We start from the raw sequence: 21,967 nt of genomic DNA on the forward strand, positions 1-21,967 counted from the left end.
AAGTCAAAAACTGGTTTTGTTTCTTCTGTAATGTTGTTTTGTATAGTAAAGGACATACAGGTAATTTAAATCTTGAAAGCGAACTGTTGTTAGAAATTGTAAGAAATAATATCCTTTATATTATTATTAAATATTATTATGGATATTAATCCATAGGCTGACAGATGCTTACAGAAAGCCATTGCACTTGCAGGGCTGGGAGGGCTAAAAAGCAGCCAACAGGTTTTATTTTCGGAAATTGTCTTTTGAATATAACTGCCAACTTATTTCAGTTGTCATCTTGTAGGAGTGTAGTAGTATCTGAGAGCCTTGTAATGTAAGGCTTTTATGTAAAATTCCTGCTATTCCCTTCAAATCTGAATTTTCATATGTATAGAATGACTTTTAGCCTTATTAAATCTAAGAGTTCTACTATTGAGCAACCTACATTTCTGTAGTGCTCATCAATATAGAATCTATACATGCAGTGTCAGAATGAAAAAAAGTTAATCTTGTGAGTGGAATTTTTATCTCACGTGCTAGAGAAGAAAAATGTGTTTGGAAAATGGTCAGTGGAGTTAGAAAGAAACTATGAAAATGACAGAAGATACTACAAAATGAAATGCATGGCTCTTCTGTTTCACTGCGTTTGTGAGCAGCTTGATTTTGCCAACAGCTGGTCACTACATAAGAGAGAGCTGCTCACACGGTTTCTCTTGCCCTGTCACTGAGCAGAAAAAAATGCAAATTATTAACGGAGGAGCAGAGAAACTTAGGTAGTTAGAAGTATTTGTAGTAGCAGGCTTCATCTGAATTACACAGCAACTTTACCTACTTCTCAGACAATTTAGTAAAATTCTTGTTTGCAGGCTATCTGTTGTTAATGGTTAAAAGGCATCCGTACTTTGCTGTGTTTGCCTTCTGAATTTCCCTGAAAGTCGCAAGGGAAAGATGTGTTACCAATCCAGCAGGCTTAGCTCTATGGGGATATTAAAGCTTGACTCCTGAGACAAACTTAATCTTTGGGACACTTGCATCATGGATTGCCATGGAGTCACTGTAAACCAAAACCAATGGACTCGGTATAGTCGAAATGTATTCTTAACAGGAAATTAACTGCAGTTTCCATTGTTTTTTACACTTAAGTAAAGCTAAAGTTAAGTTAAAATTTATGCATCTGCTGAAGTCGTCATATTCATATGCAGTTTACATTGGTGCAATAAGGCAAGAACACCTTTGTGTTATCACTGCCAAGCCATCAGGAGAAGCAAAACCACATGCATAGTCCAAGGAGGAAGTAAAAGAAGAAATATTTTCTTAAAAATAAGTAAAAGAAGTAAATATTTTCTTAAAAATAAGTAAAAGAAGTAAATATTTTCTTAAAAGGCTTCTACCACAAATATGGGTAGCAGCATCTCTTCTTTAGGTTAAGTAATAAATAAAGGAAATGTTTTGAACATATAGCATCTCTATAAACATAATGAGTCCAAAAGGGATAAATGGAAATGAACTCTCTCAGAGTTCAGACTGGGTAGATCTAGGTGGTTGATTTGTCTTGACATACACTCATAATGGCTATGGAATCAGCTGTAAGCTCTTACATGCAAGCTATGCTCCCCGAGAACACAAATCCCATTCAGTGAGCAGCAGTAAGCAATCTTAGGTGCATAGAGATTGAGAATGTTGCCTTAGGAAGCAATCCATGGATGTGTAATTGCAATCATTTTGTTACTTATAAGCATGCCTTGTAAGAAAGTGCTTATAGCATAGTTACTGATGTTATCAAAAAGGCCCCAGCATTTACTTCATTACACCTCAGTGACTGTTCTGTCTAAACTTTGCTAAATCCGCAGTAGTTGCTTCCAGTTAATTCTGTACCAGACTGTAGGCTTTTCCACAAACCAAACCAGACAGTCTAACAATCCTTAATTAAACAAAGTCTCAGTTAATCAGGAGGAGAGATTAGTTCAGATAATAGTTTACTTTTAGTCTATAAGAAAAGACATCTGTGTTATTCTAGGAAATCTGTTATTCTAGCATGTCAAGACTGACAATAGGGTCTTCAGTACTGTATGCAGTCATGGTACTTACATACACTGAGGATGCAGGAGGAAACAGTGAAATACATTTCTTTACACCAGCTGATTGTTTCGAAGGGTCAAAGTCAAGGCTCTAAAATATAATTTAATGTTAATTGAATAATGCATCCAAAATTCTATTTAATGCCAGGGTCCAAGAGGACAACCAGGGGATGCTGGCGCAATTGGAGATATGGGCTTTGAGGTGAGCTTTTAATTATCTGTATTCTAACTAGAAACACTCAAGCAACAGAATATGTCTGGACAATATGTTCACAAATTATTTTATTAGCTGTAGTTGATTTAAATACCACGAGCTGCTGAGAGCCTCTCTTACTGATGAGTTTTCCAACATAAGTACCTCTTTCTGTTGTGAGCGGTTGTCAGGCATGCGGTCATGACATCTGTAGCAATCAGCATGCAAGAGAAAAGAGAAACGTCCTCCTTGCAGTTAGACAGCTTACCTAAGACTGGGAGTTTGCAACTGGAATGATACTAATCATAAGTCTTTGCAAATAGCAGATGAAGAAAAGCAGCTGCAGCTAATCTTCTTGCTAATTTTTGCTTCTATTTTTTGCTTTGTTTTTAATAACTCTTTGAAAGAAATACGACAGAACGTATTAGCTTATTTGCAATAAAGTAGCTGAAGGGTGAGATCACTTGAGACATGAAGGATTTGGCTTATTCAGACAAGTGCACTTACCCAATCACCCAGAACCCAATCTTCTGACTGCCTGTTGAAAAAATTAAAAAAAAAAAAAAAGGTTAAATGTAAATTCTAGAAGAAGTAATCTGAAAACCTCTATATTTGTTTTCCAAAGACTGTATCTACTTGGATCCAAGCCAAAACAGAGACAGAGTTGTCAGTAAGATTTGCAAAAGGTAGATTATTACTCAGCTTGCTAGTACTTTATGATGAAAGTTGCAAGTTTAGTGGTGCTGCTGTGTCTTTCCAATCTATTCATCTATGGTACAGTTCTAAACTCCCTCGTACTTTCCTTCTGTCAGTCTCTAGGAAGACCAAACAACTGTGTTTTCTTATTTAAATTTTTCAGACATGCAGTTTTCCAACTGTCTCATTTCATATTTATGCTCGTATTTTGGCTGTATTATTTGGTAGTTGCAAAATTACTAATGACCATGTGTAACAGTAGCTCCTGTACCATGCAGGGACCTCCTGGCCCTGAAGGAGAACCTGGACTGCAGGGAGAACCAGGCACAAAGGTAAATGCTGAAGATATCCTCTTGGACAATTTAATTTTTTCAGTTTCCATATGAGCAAATCTGAGCAATTTGACTCATTAGCCAAGCAGAGAGTGATACAGGTTGTGAGCCATTAAGAAATATTGTCATAATGACTGCATTGTCTGTAAACTTCATCACTGTTAGAAATGTTGTCCCTTGCCATCCATTGACTTGATTCTCTTGTGACACTTCAGGGAGACACTGGGCCTGCTGGGAAGGCTGGAGAAGCTGGTGACCAAGGCTTAAGGGTGAGCTATCAGCATGAATGTGCCTCCAAAAAGGAAAATACATTACAAACATGTCAGAAAATTTTTATTTATGAAAAGAATAAGTACTTCAATATATCATTTAAAAGAACATTTGCAATGCTGTGGCATGGATTATGATGCTAAAATATTTCTAGGTGCCACTGAGAAATGACGGGTTTCAGCAGGAAGCTAGATCCAAAGATGTCCAGCCCAGCTGTTAAGATGACAGTAATTCTCTGTAGCAGTTAGGCAAAATAATGGAACTTTGTTGCCCAAACAGAGCAGAGTACCTCTATGTATTACAGTCTCACGCAGGTGATTTGCTTCTTGTGCTGTGCTGAATGAGTTCAATCAGCACTCAATTTCAGCAAACACTTGTATACCTCTGCTTATTCCTTCTGTATGTCTTTCTTACCTTTTTCATGTGACCCAGATAGTTGCCTACTTTTGAAGGATGAGAAAGTCTTTTCAAGTGCTAGAGACAGATTTTTATCCAGGTCACTTGTAAAAGAGCATAAATTGTATCGTTTTAAACTTAAGCCTTCCCACTGAGCTGCTCTAATATCCCATTAGCTCCTTGCTGTCATCTTTTCCTCCTGGCCAAAATCTCCAGCAAGTTGCATTTCTACAATTACATCTGTTGTTGTTGAAGAGTAATTTCTCATACTAGATCACATGGAAGTTCCATACCTACCATACTTCTATGACTGAAATACCACGTTATTAGTAGAGGGCAGGTCACATTTGCTTTTCTACTATCTGCATCAAAAGTTGTGATGTGCCACTGTCTTTCAAGATCAGGTCCCGAGAAAGGCAAACCTTCTAAAATGTCATGGTGTGATTACTGATGGTAAACGAGATTTTCCATGGCCCTAGACTGAGTCACTGAACATACCAACATAATAATTATCCACAGAAGCATAGAAATCTAGGACAGAATAGGTGTATTTTTGAAGTTACTGTAATTACGTGTTCTGTGCTCCAAAACTGAGTAGTCTCAGTGCCAGTGGCCAAATGAATATTGTTATACCAGCATAGCCTTGTCTCGTTTTTCTAATGCAGATTGTTTTTTATGGTTTTTGGTGCTCCGGGTTCACAGGAGTTATGTTACAGTAAATAAGTGAAAAATGAAGGCAAAATAAACTATCACAGCACCATAAGAGTTGTCCATGACCCAGAAAGTCCAAAAAGATAATAAATGTTTGTAAAACCGAGGCAGAAAGAAGTCTGGAGAAGTTCAGTCAGTGGCAATAATTTTCTTTTTAACTGTTCCTTTTTGTAAGGGTGAGCCAGGACTTCCAGGAGAAGATGGTATACAGGGAAGAGATGGCCCAAAGGTAGGTTCATTTTTTTTAGCAGATGTAAAGCAGTCATTAATTTAAAGGCCCAGATATCCTTTTTTTCCCCCCCACTCTCTATTACACAAACTCAGCAGAGCTCATTTGAGTGCTTGTGATTTTACCATGGAAAGCCCTGTGTATTATAAGCCTAAATGGCATAGACCTGCTCTGCAAAACTGAATGGCTAGGCAGAGGAACTCAAAGTAAAGAACTCAGTGTGACTTATTTCACTTGTGAATGTCGTGCCAGACAGAGGAAGCCCAATGCTTCACTCTCTGCATCAGATCAGGGGACTACGACAGGTGCAAGGACAGGGGGTGTTACACCCTCGCAGTAGTAGGAGATGGATGAGGCAAAACCTGGCTGTTGAATGAGTTTGTGAATTAGCTGTAGAAAAGGCTTTACCTTAGCTTGGAGCCTTGACTGGAAAGACTCCCATTAGTTCTAGTATTGTAGGGGGTTTTTTTTGTTTGCTTTTTTTGTTTGTTTTGTTTTTGTTTTTGTTTTCTGTAGTTTTTTGTGGCTGTTTTTTTTGTTGTTGTGGTGGTGGTTTTCTTTTTTTCATTTTTGTTTGTTTTCTTTGGTTGAACTCAAAGATTTAGAATTCTCTTTTCTCAAGAACAAGTTTTGGAGCTGTAACTTGATGAAAGATTTTTTGTGTTGCTTTAGGGAGAGCCTGGAGAACAGGGACCTCATGGAGAAGCTGGTGAAAAAGGAGAGATGGGAACACCAGGAAATGCTGGACCCTCTGGTGAACCTGGCATAATGGGTATTCCTGTAAGTGTTTTCGATATTAAGTGGGCTTTTTTTTTCATTTGCTTTTTAGTAATTTTTTTCAAATTTTGCTTACTTATTTTTGTCTTGTTTTCCTTTTCACTGAGAGATTACCATCTTTAAACTAGCTTGTCTACCCTTTCTATGTAGCTTGGGATTTTGGAGAGACAAATGTTTTCCCCATTTTAAATCTGGGACTTCTCAGCAGACACTAATTCCTCACACTTGTTACCTCAACACATACAACACACAGCCTGGATTTTCTCACTTGAGGTCTCTTCAGACAATCTTCTGTTGTTAGGTTCTATCCTCACCTTAATTTGGAGACCGTAGGTAATTTCACAGAATTAAATCATTCTCTAAATTTAAAAAAATGCCCAAAAAAATCTGCCTGGATGCATATACAATCACAAATAGTTCTGTCATTGCTTTGTATCTTTCCCTACTAATGGGTTTGTTTACTGTCCCAGGGCTGTTTAGTTGTTAGTTTAGATTAGAAGTTCTTTAGGGCAAAGAATTGCCATTTTGAGCACTGTAAATAATGCAGTTCCAAAACTTTGAGCACAAAGGTGCTGGCTCCAATTGAATATTCTATGCTAATATTCTCACCAAATATATGCTTAGGTTTATACACCTTAACAACAACATCAGCGACTAAAGCTAACTTATCTAGAAGTAATGTATTTAACATCGAGGTGTCTTTATTTACAACATTACTGCAGCACAGACATCAACAAGCACAGGATTTCTTAAAGTATTGGTGTGGATTATAGGGCCTTCTTTGTTAAGATTCAAGAAGCAGTTCAAAAGTTACTTAAAACAAGTATTACATCATAGTAGGTATCACATAATCTAAACAACACCTACTGCTGATCTGTGATGTTGCCATGGGAGGATGGTCTGCCTTTCCTAGCAGTGGTCTTTCTATGCTGCTGTCAAGGTGATGTAAAAACATTATTATGAATGCTGCCCAACTCATACTGACGCTGACTTCCAGAAGAGAGGGACTATCATGCCAGGCAGCCCTTCTTCAGTTGATGCTTCTGTGCTTTGGTGAGCCTTCTCTTCTTACCTTGTTAATGAGCCTGCAATGAGGTTTATACAATAAACTAAAGAAAAGGAAAAAAAAAAAAAAAGGAGGAAGAATGGGATAATGAAATTCTTTTTGTTCTTAAAAAACACGTATTCCTAACTAACTAGATTTTGGTGCTCCTGTGAAAAGAATTAAATAGACATTTCACAGGATCACCAATTGTTAGAGATGACAGATGGAAAGAAATGGCAACATGCACACATAAGTCAAATAGCAAATGAACCTGGGGATCCACAGTTAACATTGTTAGATCAGTTTGCTGTTTGTTCTGGCATCATGCCTAGCAACTACAATCTATTCATCTAATCTATTTTTCTGAAGTTTTATGCAACTACTTAATGTAAACTAATCTTTTAGAGCACAGCTTCTAAAGCAAGTATGTAGTCTCAAGTCAGACATCAGATTCCCTCACCCAAAATTCATTCACAATCCCCTGGCTGTCTTCACTGTAGCTCTTATTTGATGATGGATTATGAGTAAACAGCAGTTTGGAGAGCCAGCTGTCACCAGCTGTGAGCACTGTTCTCTCTATCCTCAGCCTCAGAACTAGAATTTGCTTTCTTTAGTCCTAGGCTCCTCACATCAAACAACTGTTCTAGTTAAGGAAGAAAATGCACTTTTCAATTGTCACAGCTTAGGGTGCAGAAAAATTGATGTTTCTGGCACAATAATATCACTTTGACTTTTTTCTTTTTTTGGATTGACTATTCAGCAGAAGCAAGAATGTTTTGTACATTAAAATTATTATAAAATATCTCAGCCCTGACATATCTGCACTAAATGTAATTATACTTGCATGGAGTAAACAACATTAACAACACTGCTCAGTGAGACGGGCAGGTCTGGAGATTCAGAGTTTGAGACGGTGTGGTTAGCAGTGTATTTTTCACATTTCTGTTCCATGCATTCCAAATGTAGATGCAGAGCTGCCCCTCTGCCCAATCATCCTCCCCAGCATCTGAGGTGTTTGTATCACAGTTTTGGCTTGACCTCATTCTAGACATGTGGACAGATCACAACATCCTGGTCTAAACAAGGAAATCAATTTCCTTTTTGGAAGTTTTACTGGGGGTGAGAGTAACATTACATTTTCCTTAACCAGAAGCTAATGAAGCAACAAATGAGCTTCACTATTCTGTTTGAACTCTACTTACCCTGGCTCATCACCACAATATCTTTAAAAATGTTGTACGTGTATCTCACCTTTCCCAAAACTAAAGCTAAATTACCTCCTTGCCTTCATAGAGCTATTGAATAATTTGAGACCAATTTTCTCTGGACACTTTGAGTCCTTTCTGAGGATCGTTTTTTGAAGTGACCCAGAGGGCAGTGAGTTTGTAGTTCCGTGGCATCCCTCATCTACACACAGCACACCTACTTACACAACCACCATGGGGCTGGCAGTGGAAGGGCCTCACCATGCACTGAGCTAGGTCTCTCCTCTGCAGCAGATTTTGTCAGGGCCCTGCTCTTGACACTTGACAACCCCAGAGTTTTCTTAAGTAGTAACTGTGCATTGCATTTCTCTAAATCCAGAAGCAACTTTATTCCTGAAATAATACTTTCTGTCTGGGCAAGACTTATTGTGTTTTAGTGTTTGTCTTTTTTTTTTTAATTGTCCAGTTCATTTTCACTGATTTGATAAGTGATCCCTTATGTTTGCCCATTTATTTCTGCTGTAACTTGAAACAGCCACGCTAACTTCCTCATAGCAACAGTTAATGAGATTTTTCCTCCCACCTCTCTGTATAACAAAAGCCTGCTTAGTTATTCAGTTTGGAGCACAGTTTAAACATGTTTGCAGGGCCTTTCTCAATCATTTATTTTTGCCTCCCTCATAAATCTACAGGGTCCTGAAGGAAGACCAGGAAACCCAGGTCAGAGGGGCCGTTTGGGGAAAAAGGTACTACTTTTCATCTTCCCAGATTCCATTCCTTTTGTCTGAAACCTGAATTTACACTACAAAATAATTCCACTTAGTTCCTTGACACAGATGAATGCCAGTCAACACTCAGACATCAGTAGGTTTTATGTTGATAATTTGTTACTGCAGCCTGATGGTAAAATATTCAACCTAAGTCCATGCCTGCTTTCTTTCACTTCTCAAGTAATTTTTTTTTTCAATTGTAATTTTTTATTGAAATTGTAATCATTATTTTGTGATTGATAGCATTTGGAACCTTAGGAATATTAAATTTGAATCAGGATGTGCAACTCAGAACAGCTTCTGATGCTATAAGAAAAGTTCAGCTCTGGCTAAGCAAAAAAGACAGGTTTTAGTAGATTTTTTTTTCCTACAGAGTTCTGGATTCAGACTTTATAAGAACTACAGTAAACAACATGTAAATATAATATTCGTCTTAAACAGTGCTGTTATGCACTTTGATTAAGTATAAATTGCATTTGAAATGTAGTATCGATCTCTAATTATTTTTAATAAAATAACATCAACAGGGGGAAAAAGGGCAGCTTGGCTCTCCTGGAGAAATTGGTCCTGCTGGTGATTCTGGTCAACTTGGAAAAACTGGTCCCAAAGGTGCAAGAGGAACTCAAGGCCCCTTGGTATGTACAAAATATGCTTGTTTAAGAGCTCATGCATTTGTGGTTTAGCAGTCCTGTCTCTCCACTAATGAAGGGAAGTCACAGATGAACCATGTATAAATAGCAAAAGCTGTAGCTGGAGGTATAGGTGGTGTTTATGCTACCTAGAAGTCCTTCCCAACCCCTGGCTACCAATGTGTGCCCTGGCCTTCTTGCGTTAGAATGAGACCTATGCACCTGTCCAGACTGAAACTCATGGACCAGCAGAAAGTCATCTCCTGCTCTCATTGGTTTTTGATCTGGCAATTAGAGAGCAGGATGGCAGGGCGTGCCACAGAGTACACATACTCCACAGTCAAGATGCAACTTCACTTATGTTACTGTTTCTTAAACCCTTCTGACACTAAGAACAGAAATCATGGGCTTTGCTATTACATAAATAAAGCCTTAATTATGGCCAAAACACAGCATTTTGGATGAAGACTGCTATAGCCCTATTGAATGGAGTGTCTAATCTACAGTTAACTGATTTAAGGGTATTTCCACTAATATTATGAACTCATCACAAGCTCTCCATGCATACTTCACATTGTGTGATGGCAAATGCAAAACCAAATGCATCCAATATGTATCTAAATCACAGCTCTAGGGTCCAGTCCTGTGGCCATGGAATGCAGCACTGTGTCTCTTGAACACATGAAGCTCTTCCACAGTTCTGAAAGTCTCAGATTCTTTTGATCTTAATTATGAACAAATGAAGTTAAAAGTAACAAGGAAGTGACCCGTGGTTCTCAAATATCAGTGTCTGAAGATGAATTTATAAAGTTTACATTGCTGCAATATTCTAAAAGGAAGCTCATTTTTCTATCATTGATTATTTCATTTATCAGGGACATCCTGGAGGAATGGGACCAGGAGGAGAGCTAGGAATTCCAGGTTATGGGGTGAGTTTTTTGACTGAATTCATGTGCATTCACACCTCTGTGCAACTCTGGTGCTCTGAATAGTTTCAGTTATCATGTGGAGTCTTTCAGTAAAATATGCAGATGTTTTCTGTGTCAGATACATATATTTGTATATCACACCTGATTTCCTACTTAAAAGTGTAAGCATTAAGCAATGTTGGGGTTTTTTTTGTTCACTAGCAGTCATTTTTTGTATCAGATTTGAAACCTTCCTTTGTTTTTCCAGTGCTTCCCACTCTATTTGTTAATAAAGTTCCTATGAAATTACTATGGCTATTCATTATAAAGAGAATTAAGCAAGTCACTACCTCTGTTTACCATCTGGTCAGGCAGTTTCCCTTTCACTAACAGAACCACTGATTGAATGAGGTTAACTGAGGGATATAAAGATGTTGTGGCATTCACTGAATAAAAATTGCTGTTCTCTGATGATCTTCATATATGGAATGTATCTTCCTCTTACAGACCAGACTGCTGTGTCTACTCCAAACAGAAAGTTCCATCTTTGGCTCTAGCCCTGAAGATCAAGCCCAGCTCCCTTGACATGTATCAAGCCCTTGTTAGACATCAGCCCTTGTTTTCCCACTGTGTGCACAGATTTTCCTGCACACAATAAATTTTCTGCCAGTGCCCATTAATTTTGTCCCACATCACTATGCAACGTTATTAGCAAGCAGCCAAAAATAATGGCAACAAGTAGCTAAACAAAGGTTTGGAATTAATTATTTCTTTAATTATTTGCATTGGAACTAATTTTTGTTTTCTTTCATTCTTTAGGGTCACCAAGGACCTGCAGGGCCTTCAGGGCCCCCAGGACCCAAAGGAGAAAAGGTATGAAGACGGATTATTCTTTCTTATGGTTTAGATAACCACAAAAAGAGTAAATATTACTGCATACTCACTGCTTTCCACAGCATGCAGCAAAAGCCACCATTTATTCAGTACTGTGAGAGAATATGCAAAGAATTTCAAAGCGGAGAAACAGATCATTCGGAGGCAGAGTTCTGCTTTGTTGTTGAAGTGTTTCAGGTTTCAAAAAACAAAGTATCCATTGTTTAAAAAACACATTCTATCCTATCAGATAGCACCACTGCTCTCAGTAAGTACTGCTGATAGGAATAATCAGTGTGGGAACTGAGAAGCATTCAAGAAGCATTCACTTAACCTTAAGCCTGTGAGTACTCCCATGGATTTTGCTGAAGGTCCAATTATGATGCTTAATATAAGATATTAGGAGCAGGAAATTGCCCCAGTTTGGTTTTTTAGTGTTGAATTCACTGTTCTTTTAAGCCCCAAACCCTGAAAACAAGTTTGAATGCCAAGTGAAGCCCCTGTGGTCCCAGGGAGGTACAGGGATTCCCTTCATAAAGATTAGTTTACAGTTGCACCAGGCAGAGAAATGTGTCCTTATGTTAGCGCCAGTTTTGCAATGAATACTGCTAATAGACAGTTACTGAGGATTTTATAATTGGCTTCTGAGAAGATTTTCAGAAACAGTATCGAAAAACAAAATTATTGAGAGCTAGTTTAGCTTGCTTTGATGCTTTTGATGCTTCTGAAAATCCAGTTCAGTGCACTTTCTGACACTGAAAGTATGTGTCTCTTTGTATTAAATGTGTTGGAATACATACCTGGTTTTCCTATTGCTTTAGATGATGATCGCTTCATATTTAAAATAAAAAATAGTATAAGCCTGTTCAGGCTGATTGTTGGAGTTTTCTGGACACTTATTTGTCTATGTTAAGTACATTTCTTAAGACATTAGAAGAAATTTTCTTTTTTTACTTTTGTTCAAATATTCTGTTCCTCCATTCCTAAGAACATGGACAGTGTTCAAATACTCCTTTAACAGATGCTTTTAAGAAAAGAGCAAATACTTAGGTTTTTAGTCCTATATTTGCTTCTTAAAAAGATGATGATGTTGTAATAGTGTTATCACTTTTACTGTTTATAACCAAAAGCATCATACTCACTAGTAGCATCTATACAGTATGCTTTCTGATGTATTACTACATTTGAACATGTATGGATTACAGAAAATGTTGAACTGAAGTATAAGTATTTAATGTTTACCTTTATTTTAGGGTTACCCAGGAGAAGACAGTACAGTACTTGGACCACCTGGGCCCATAGGTGAACCAGTAGGTCTTTGTTTCTCAAAAAAATTATATTAGTGCCTCAAAACAAGAGACAGTGAGAGCTTTCTGAAACTTCTTATCACTTTCCAAGGAATCAGTACCCTCTTTGTGCAAAATTGTAGAGTGATGGTTTTTCCATCGATAAACTCACTCTGAAAAATGCCGCCATGTACTCTTTCCTGCTTGAGATTGTGCCCTGTGTTTAATTATGTGACTGCCTTCTGTTTGTGTTCAGATCAGTGCATTTTGAATCATTATTTTTATCCCCTGTATATTTATACTGAATTGCCTTACTAGTCAGAACTAGTTCTGACTTACATTATTGCTACAAAGCTATTTTAACAGATTCAGAGAAATAGCTGCATTTTGTAACCTTATGTTTACTAAGTTTGTATGTGAGACATCTCTTTGCAGTAACTAGGAGAACGTCCAAAAATTAAATGCAATCTCAAAGTCTTATTAAGGCTTTGTGCTAGAAGCAATACTTACAGCCTACATCTTTTCAGATTAACCTTTATATTTGTTCCTCACTTCCCAAAAAGCAGGAACTATAAGACCCAGGTGTGACTAAAGACAGCCTGGGCCAGGTTTTTGTTTTAATTTTGGAAATGCTTAAGAGGAGACTTTAGTTGATTCTCTTGTAGCTGAGCTGACTGCTCAAACATTGCAAGCAAGGTCTTTTCACTTTGCAGATTCCCGTGAGGAAACATGCCATGAACATGCCGAAACTTGGGAGGGCATAGAAGCAGTTGCATTACAGTACATACTGATGGACCTGGCCAATTTCTTCATTTCCGATTGATACACTTCAGTTATCTATGCCTCACCAAGTTTTTTTTATGTGCTTTTACTTCAGACGCAAAAAAGGCTGACCTTATTTCATCTGAAGAATGCTAGTTGTCAAAGCCTTGACCAGTCTTGCTTTCTGCAGGCATGATTCCTTATTCCATTATTTTTCCCTTTGAATGAAATTTGGTAAATTTGTTGCAATGAGAGTTAAATTTGGGGGGAAAATCCTATTTCTTTTGTGGGGTTAGAGCAAGAGGCTTTCCCTAAAGCAGGGATACTAAGGTATCAGAATGTAACAGTAAGAACTGTCATTCAAGAAATAATGCCATTAGTAATGCCAATAATACTCCTGCTCAGCTATCGTTTCTGAGAAGTGGCCTGAGAGATTGAGATTGCCTTCTTATTAGGATGAACTTCAGAATTGAAGCAAATTCTGAGTGTAGCAAGCCATTGTGAAAGGCAACCTCATTTACCATGTGCTGTCTTATGGAAATCACGCAAGAGTTTTCTTTGCATTCCCTGAAAACGAAGTGTGGTCATTCATGAGATTCGTAATTCCGATACTATGGAATACACACATGTATCAGAATTTCTGATGAGCTCAATGTTCTTATTTTGTTTTTGCCCATATGAGAGCTACTTTAACTTCTTCAGTTAGAAAATATTTTAGATAATGCTTCCTGTCTGACTGCAGTGAATTTTTTTAGGAAAAAAATGTTTATTCCTTTAGACAAGCTAAATGTAATATTTTGAGTCTTCCATTCAGTCTGGTTGGTCAGATTCTTCTTCACTTTGCTGCAGCAATATTTCAGTTCAGCTTCTGCATTGTGCTCTTTTTTCTTTTTTACAGGGGCCCACTGGGGAACGTGGAGATAGAGGAGAACCTGGTGATGAGGGCTACAAGGTAATACCTCTTGCTTTTTTAGTACTTTCCATTTGAACATGGCTGGTGTGCATACATGCAGACTCATGCAGCAAAAGTATCATCATCTCACACACATGCACAAAGATGCATGTGCTGATGCCTCACTGCAGTGATGTGTTCTTAGTACAGATTGGAGCATCTTTCCTATAGGAGAAGCTGGCAGAGCAAGGACACTTCCACCTGGAGAAAAGACTTGGGCAGGGAATCTTAGTGTGTATAAATACCTAATGGGAGGGAATGGGAGGGAAGATGACAAACTCATCTCAGTAGTGTGGAGTGACAGGCAATGGACACAAATTGAGACACGTGAAATGTTCCATCTGAACACAAGAAAACACTTTTTTAAAAAAGTGCCTCCTTGGAAGTGCTTTAAACCCAACTAGGCAACGGTCCTAGACAGCATGATGGTCTTTCTTAAGCTTAGTTGCTCTGGATAAGATCCTTTCCAACCTAAATTATTCTCTAATTCTAACAATTATTCATTAATTGTATGCAGTCTTTCAGCAAACAGAAATGGACAGTAACTCTTTCTGCTTGTCTGGTGAAATACAAAACACTTTTTGACATGGAATATCCTGTTTAAGTTGCACAGACAGTGTAGATAGGCATTGTAATAAATTAAAAACCAAATATAGACTATGCTCATGAAAGTGCAGAAATGTTTAAAATACAGACAAATATACTCCTCTTGAGTGAGTTTGAAGTAGAGAGTTTAAAAAGAAAAGCTTCTTAAGGTCTCCTAAGGTCTCAGGAGAGCTAAGCATACTTTATGCAAGTGAAATCAATCAAGCTGGGGCCACTCAACACCTCCCAGGATGTGCTTTAGAAGCAGATCTGTAGCTTATTGAGCGTGTTACCCTAATTTATGTATATTACAACGTATTTTCTGCTTCCCAGGGTCACATAGGTCTTCCAGGGCTTAGAGGACCAATTGGACAACAGGGGCCTCCAGTAAGTGTCTCAAAAGTGAGGTTTCTTTATTGATTGTTGGAATTACACTTTCATTTGCATTCAAATGATGTTATTTGCTTATTTAATGTGTTCTTTCCAAAGGGAGAGCCAGGTGAACTGGGAGAGCAAGGACTGAAAGGAGAAAGAGGATCTGAAGTAAGTAGAAAACCGGTTAAAAAAAAAAAAAAAAAGCATTTAAATGGAATTTACTTTTCTTGTTTATTCTCAGTCGCTGAGGGAAAAAAAAAGCGTAGGTGTGTAGATGTTTGATACATACAAGAACTTTTGAGAGTAAAACGTGATTTCTGATGGATACTCTTAAAGATTACATAATATTTGCCTTTATATTCTAGTGTCGTGAGAAGGCTCTCCATCACCTGTTCTCATGTTCTCATGTTGCCCAAGTTGTTGTTAAATGTTAACTAAATGGTCTTTTCACACTGATCCAAGTCCATAAGAGCCTGTTCATCAGGGGCTCAGCAGTATGTGTGAGACACACAGTCTGAAGGGTGGCAGTGCTGTGCCTGGTGCTCACTGATGCTGCAGCTGGTCTTGTGGCTGCATCTACATCTGGCAGTAGCCACCAGCAGTGGGATCACACTGTGTTCTCTCTCTTGCAGGCACATTTTGATTCTTTTAAGATGCTTGTGTCGTGTCTTGGCATTGATATGACAGTATGCATTAGCGGCATCTTGCCTTTCCCTGGAAAGAATCAATTTTTATTTGTGCATTCTCTTTTGAAACTACTGGGCTATTTTTTTCCAAATAGTAAGCTTGTAAGAAACTTTTGTACATGACTGACAGCAGCATGGAAACTGTTTGTATTTTTTTCCTGTTATGTAAGGCTGAAATTCAGTATTTGGTTTGCTTTTTCATACCTGCAGGGGCAATTAAAAATATAATGGAAAACTGTATAATAGTCTTATTAGATATGTTTTATTTGATAAGTAAGTAGGTTTGCTTTGAGGTAATGTAAAGCATTTGAGAGGCTCTTTTGGAAATATTTCAGTGATATTCAATTATACCCTTAAGTGAAGTTTCTTGTGACAAGGTTTGGACAACAACCAAGATTTTACTGGTCTGATTTATAAATGAAGCTTCTTGGTACTGCAGTGCACTGAATTGTCACTCAGAAATAAGGAATTTGCTTAAGAGTAGCAGAGGCAAAGCAAGTCCAGATAAAGATAAAACACAAAGTCTTTTTCCTTTAGAAATAATAGTTCACTGTGGTGGTTCATTGAAAGTTGCCAAAAGTATTTTATATATAATACAATACAATTATAATACAAATTCATTTTGAAGATTAAATGAGATGTTTTGTCTGAAAAGTTTCATAGACAACTGTTAATGTTTCAAAAAGTTCTAGGTGAATACAAGAATCTACACTAGGTGGGGAATAGGGAGCAACAAAAAGGAAGTATGATGTAAAAGCACTATCAGCAAGTGCCCTAACTGTGTACCAAGATATATTGCCTTTAAGAAACTACACACAGCACAGGATAAAATTGGTCATTCCTCTGCCTTTCCCTTAGGGAATATATTCTTTGTGTTGCAAATACCTTTCAGATTAAAACTGCCGTTTACAACTAGGCAACCTGGAGCAAACCAAAAGTCTAAAAAAGACAATCCCATACAATGCAATGCTGAATCATCTGGATTTACTTTAATATGCATTCCACTATTTTAAAACAATATAAAGTTATTTGAATATGAGTTCCTATTCTGATTGGTGGATGTTATGTATGCCTTCATTAACTAAAAGATGTTAAGGAATAAAACATAATTTTGCTAAGTAAATCATATTTTTATTAATTATTCTAAAACATATAATTAGAATGTTATTTTTTTAATTTACTGCATGTTATGTAATATTGCAGCATAGTAAGTTAATATAGCTTTTGCTTTAAGAGCACTGTTAAAAATAACACCAAAAAAATCTTGGGAGCTCTATTCTACTCAATTGACATATTCTCATTTGTGTTGTCTGTGTGGTTATATCTTTGAGAGTTAGGATAAAATTCATGCATATGTTGTAATTAATGAGTACTTTCTAAATTTTCTGACAAGTTTTAGATATTTATATTCAATGAAGAATGTGCTATAAATAGAATTCTCAGATCCTTTTGACCCAATCTGAGCATTTCTGTGTTAGTACTTGGCTGCTGGATCTCCTATCAATATCACTCAGTTGTCTCAAACTAAGGATTACTAGATCAAGCCAAAAAAGAGTGATTTTATGTAGTTTTTGTCTTTTGTCTACGTTTTAGATAAAAATAATGTTCCTATTTGTGATGCTACTCTGTTCTGGTACTCTTTTTTGTACTCAGTGCATCAACATTGCCAGTTTTTAATGATTTCCATTTTTGAAAGGTACTAAAAGTACTGCAAGAGCATACTTCTCTGTGCTGGTATGGTTTTCTGGTGGAAAATGTGTTAAGTTACTGAAAAACTTTCTGCTACCTCCACCTCAAAGTGAGGCAATGTGGACATTTGTACCAGTGAGGAAAATCAATTTTCAGATCTTCTTGGGAGGACTATGTTTGTAACCCAAATATCTTAACTTTTAGGGGCCCACAGGAAAGAAAGGAGCAACGGGTCAGGCAGGCAAACCTGGAATTCCCGTAAGTAACACAGCTCTGGCCTTCTGATCTTCTGGTTGGAAATGAAGGACAGCAAAATTGACTCCAGGCAGTGGTACTAGAAAGCTTTCTGTTTCTCATTTTCCAGGAAGTGTAAAGGAGCCCCTGAGAAAGTAAGAATAATTTTTGAGACTATATTAAATCATACTAATTTACACTCAGTTACTCATCACATGGGAGAGAAGTGCAGCTATTATAGCAACAAGTTGCATCCCACCTGAACAGTTACTTAATTAGATGATTTGTTCATGTGGCCCATAGCCCATGTGCAAGTTATCACATTACATTGTGCAGAGCTGTACTACTGTGCACTCCTGCCTTCCATCAGCTCCTTCAACAGCTGTGGCCTACACACCAAAAGTGTGTATCCATATGTCCGTGATGGATCTCTGGAGGTTTTATTCTTTCACTTGCCCTGAGCTGAAATTTTTAATGCTCTTTTTTGAGTAACTGTAAAGAAGCTAACTCACGTCCCTTTCTCCCCAAGGGAAAAGAGAGCAGGAAGCAGTAGGTGTTCTGTAAACATAACTGAGAACAAAACTCATCAAGACTATTTTGGTCCCTAATAAATAATACCACACAAGACCATTTTGTAAATATATTTTACTAACTCACATCAAAACATTGTTGGTAACCAGAGAAATGCAGCTGTTTCACAGAACTTCTACCTTCTGGGGAGAGTGGAAGAATAACCTTTTGAAGGCAGGCAGATTGTGTGTCCTTTGTAAATACTTGGCTTTTCTCTCTGGAGGACTGCAGAGAGCATCACTGCAGATGTCGGAGAAATGGGAAATGCAAGAAAAATGGAGATGCAAAGAGAAGACAGTAAAGCAGAAGTCTTGCAGCACATTCCAAGTGTGAGGTTCCTCATCAGTTAGAAATGAGATAAAGATGGAACACTTACACTCTTTAAGACAACTATTAAATATACTTTTTATAATGAGCCGTGGCCTAGTTAGCATGCTTTAAATTTCTGAGAAATATACTCATAGAGAATTGTAGAACTCCAAGCTCTGTATGATCATATGTGTCAGTCTAAAAGGAAATGACCGTAAAGAGAAAATTTTTGTTCCTCTGGTGAATGTAACGTGAGTTTTTTCAGTGCAGTACAGTAAGTTAGCACAAACTTGTCCAATTAGAATTTTTTGTTTTTTTTTAAGGTGTGCAGATTTGAACAGCATAAATTTGCAAACATATGGTATTAATTTTCTAGTAAAATAAAGAGGTGTGATTAGTTTTGTTTACAGAGATACCTAGGTGACTTTACCAGGTTTCCTTGCTTCAGCTTAAGAATCAACACCCTCAGCCATCTTCCAGGCTTGGCATGCAGAAGGATCAACCCCATGGTTTTGTCTGAACTTCCTCAGATCCCACAACCTAGCAAGCATAAGGTTAAGCCAATAGCATTTTAAACCATACATGCAAACTCTCCATCTCTGTGAATATTCACGTGTCATTGACGGATTTAGGAAATACTGTGAGTGAAATCTAGCTCTGTTAAGGTGAGGAGTGCCAACTGTGTTATATTTGGTTTGAATTTATTTCAAGGGAAAACCAGGACCAGCAGGGCAGAAAGGAGCAGTGGGCTACCCTGGACCAGAGGGCATTCCTGGGAACCCTGGCAAGCCTGGGCTGCCAGGAAAACCCGGCCCTAAGGTAAGTTGCTTTCCATATTGCCCATCTTTTTGTAATTCTGCATTAAAGATTTTCTGAGGTTACGGTGTTTAAACAAAAGGAATCAGTCTCAGTTCTGTTGACGTTTTAGAAATCAGACCAATTTTTTTTTGTTGTTGGTTTTTTTTTTTTAAGCTTTTATTTTCCCTCAGAAACAGACTGAGAGATAGATGTTGGTCTCCTAGCCCCTGAGCTGTGTTTTGCCTGGAGGTGGGTTTTGCTGGCCTAGCGACGCTGCTGTGGCCAACTCTTGTAGGGTGGGGGTGAGTCCAGGGGAACTGCTGTGGGTCTTCTTCTTCAGGGGGTGCCAGAGCCCCCCAAGTGAGCAGTTTCTGCCCTGGGTGGAGGGTCCCGCTGCCTCTGCCTGCTCCAACTCCTCCTCTGAGGACACAGTGGCAATGGTGGGGTACCTGGGACCCCGATGAAGATCACTGGGGAGCTCATCAGCACTGGAGCCTGCGGGGCTGAAGGAGTGGCCTGGACTAGAGGCAGGAGGATTCTGAGGCAGGCAGTGGGGCTGAGGGTGGCTGTGGGGCTGTCCTATTGCCCCCCTGTAGCACTGGCATTCCGGCTTGTCCTGCTGCCAGCAGATCTCTGGGCCATACATACAACCTCCTCACAAAGGGCACCATGTGGTCCTTGAGGAGTGACCACAGCCTCTGTAATAAGGCACCTGGTTGAGACCATGCATGCAAAGGGAGCCTATGACAGTGCACTGTCCTTCAAACACTTCCCACCACCCATTGCCACAGATCCTCTCGATCTCTTCTTGGAGGCACTGGAGCAGGGGTTTGAGGTCTTCTGGATGTTCTTCAAAACAGGCAGCTCAGCCCTTGGGTGGGAAGTTGTGCTTGGGATGCAGGAGCACAGGCTCTGCAGACTCCTGCTCACCCTGCAGTCATAACCTGAACATGCTGTGAACTGCAGGACAGAATGCTAGAAGTAATCATCATCTGACTGCACTGAATACCGGATGGTCCTGCTCTTTTGTCTGTATACAGCACATTTCAGCTTCTTGGCCCACAGGAAGGCATAGCCATAGCGAAGTTGGTGGAGACAGGGTGTCACATAGGTGACATCATCCCAATTTTGCCAACAGACAGGGCAGGTCTATTCTGATGGCACCTCCATGGCCCCACAGTGGGTATGGGACAGCGAGACTGGGAAGGTACTCTCCTCGCTGGTGCTGCAGAGGATAGAAGGTGTCATAAACAGCAAAAGAAAGTGAAAAAGAGGCTGCAGTCACTCTCTGTCCCCAGGACAGGCAGCAGCGATGCTCTGGTTCCTCAGTAGCAAGACCTTTTGGCCCTTGCTCCACACTGCACCACTCACCTCTGCTGCTGCTAGTGCACCCTGTGGGGCCCCAGCTGCCTGAGTCAGGCAGGGCATGGTAAACACTGACGGTGTTTTGGGATAAGCACTAAGAGTTGTTGGCAGTCCCACTGCACAACCCAAGAAAGTCCTCATTCAGTGCTCCAAGTCTTGCGGCTGTGCTCAACTAGAATCCAAGCACAAGCCCACAATGACCTCTGCCAACACCCGAATTCATACATGAGGGTCAGCAAGGTCACAGTCATCTCTCACTGATATCACAGCCAAAGTCCTTATCACCCCATCACAGCCCATGGCTGCATGTATTTGGGCACCAGCCTGAGCCTCCATCATTCAGTGATTTTCCTTTGTAATGGTGATATATTTGGGAAAATAAAAATTGCCCATTTACTATCTCTACAATAATCTACCATAATCTGTGAACTGCTTGCAATTTCTGAAACTTGGACAAATTTGCCTGTTGTGCTTAGGATGCAACACAAATTGGTGACAAGCTCAGGGTTGCTTTTCATACCACATGCTCATATTACAGCAGGCTGTTTGCTCATGCCTTCCTGTGCCACCTACTCTACAAGACCTGCTTTAGCAGTGGGCTGGACAAGGCGACCATCAGAGGTCCCTTCCAACCCCTGTGATTCTGTGATATTCTGACTAGAAAGTAAAGTTAGCCCATTGCAATGGACTAAGAAGTGCTTGACATTTGTTTTGCTTAACAGTCAGTGACTTATGTTGCAATTATTTGACTTCTCAGAATCTTCATTTTACATCACAGTGAAAGTACATGAAGCTTTGTTGCTAAGTATGACAGATTTTTGTTTTTGAAGAATTAACAGAAATCCAGATGATAGTGCTGATCATTCTTAATGTATGTTTTGGAGTACCATATCCATGTATACAGAAAGCATTAAGTAGCTTTAGCTGATTTTATGTTCTATGCCTGTTTTAGTATACAGTGAAAACATATGTTTGACTTTTCCGCTAATAATAATTATTTTCAATTTATTAAGGGTAATAAAGGAAGCCCGGGCTTAGCAGGTCTGGCAGGTTATCCTGGAGCTCGAGGTCCAAAGGGATTGCCAGGCATGCCAGGGCCCATGGGAGCACCCGGGCTAAAGGTATGCACATCAGACCATGTTGTTTAAGTGCAGTACTACTAACGCTGCTCAGTATTCATACCGTATGCAGTGAGTAGGGAAATATGTAGAATAGGGTGAGTGAGGGAGGAAATGCTACTGTTAATCATACAAAAAATTGAT

At 38.9% G+C, this 21,967-nt stretch overlaps 1 protein-coding gene across 3 annotated transcripts in view; it reads left to right on the top strand.

Annotated features, from left to right (window-relative positions):
- COL24A1 (collagen type XXIV alpha 1 chain) overlaps positions 1–21,967 on the top strand; it is a 120,750-nt gene that overhangs the window by 82,385 nt on the left and 16,398 nt on the right. For all 3 annotated transcript variants that reach the window (XM_019618662.2, XM_031554856.1, XM_031554857.1), the window contains exons 33-48: positions 2,209–2,262; positions 3,228–3,281; positions 3,497–3,550; positions 4,834–4,887; positions 5,560–5,667; positions 8,607–8,660; positions 9,212–9,319; positions 10,189–10,242; positions 11,041–11,094; positions 12,348–12,404; positions 14,041–14,094; positions 15,013–15,066; positions 15,169–15,222; positions 17,634–17,687; positions 19,254–19,361; positions 21,719–21,826. In XM_019618662.2, coding sequence (XP_019474207.2) covers positions 2,209–2,262; positions 3,228–3,281; positions 3,497–3,550; positions 4,834–4,887; positions 5,560–5,667; positions 8,607–8,660; positions 9,212–9,319; positions 10,189–10,242; positions 11,041–11,094; positions 12,348–12,404; positions 14,041–14,094; positions 15,013–15,066; positions 15,169–15,222; positions 17,634–17,687; positions 19,254–19,361; positions 21,719–21,826 — 1,083 coding nt within the window. The remainder of the gene's footprint in view (positions 1–2,208; positions 2,263–3,227; positions 3,282–3,496; positions 3,551–4,833; positions 4,888–5,559; positions 5,668–8,606; positions 8,661–9,211; positions 9,320–10,188; positions 10,243–11,040; positions 11,095–12,347; positions 12,405–14,040; positions 14,095–15,012; positions 15,067–15,168; positions 15,223–17,633; positions 17,688–19,253; positions 19,362–21,718; positions 21,827–21,967) is intronic.

This window comes from Meleagris gallopavo, chromosome 10 (genome assembly GCF_000146605.3).
Source record: "Meleagris gallopavo isolate NT-WF06-2002-E0010 breed Aviagen turkey brand Nicholas breeding stock chromosome 10, Turkey_5.1, whole genome shotgun sequence".
Lineage (NCBI taxonomy): Eukaryota > Metazoa > Chordata > Aves > Galliformes > Phasianidae > Meleagris > Meleagris gallopavo.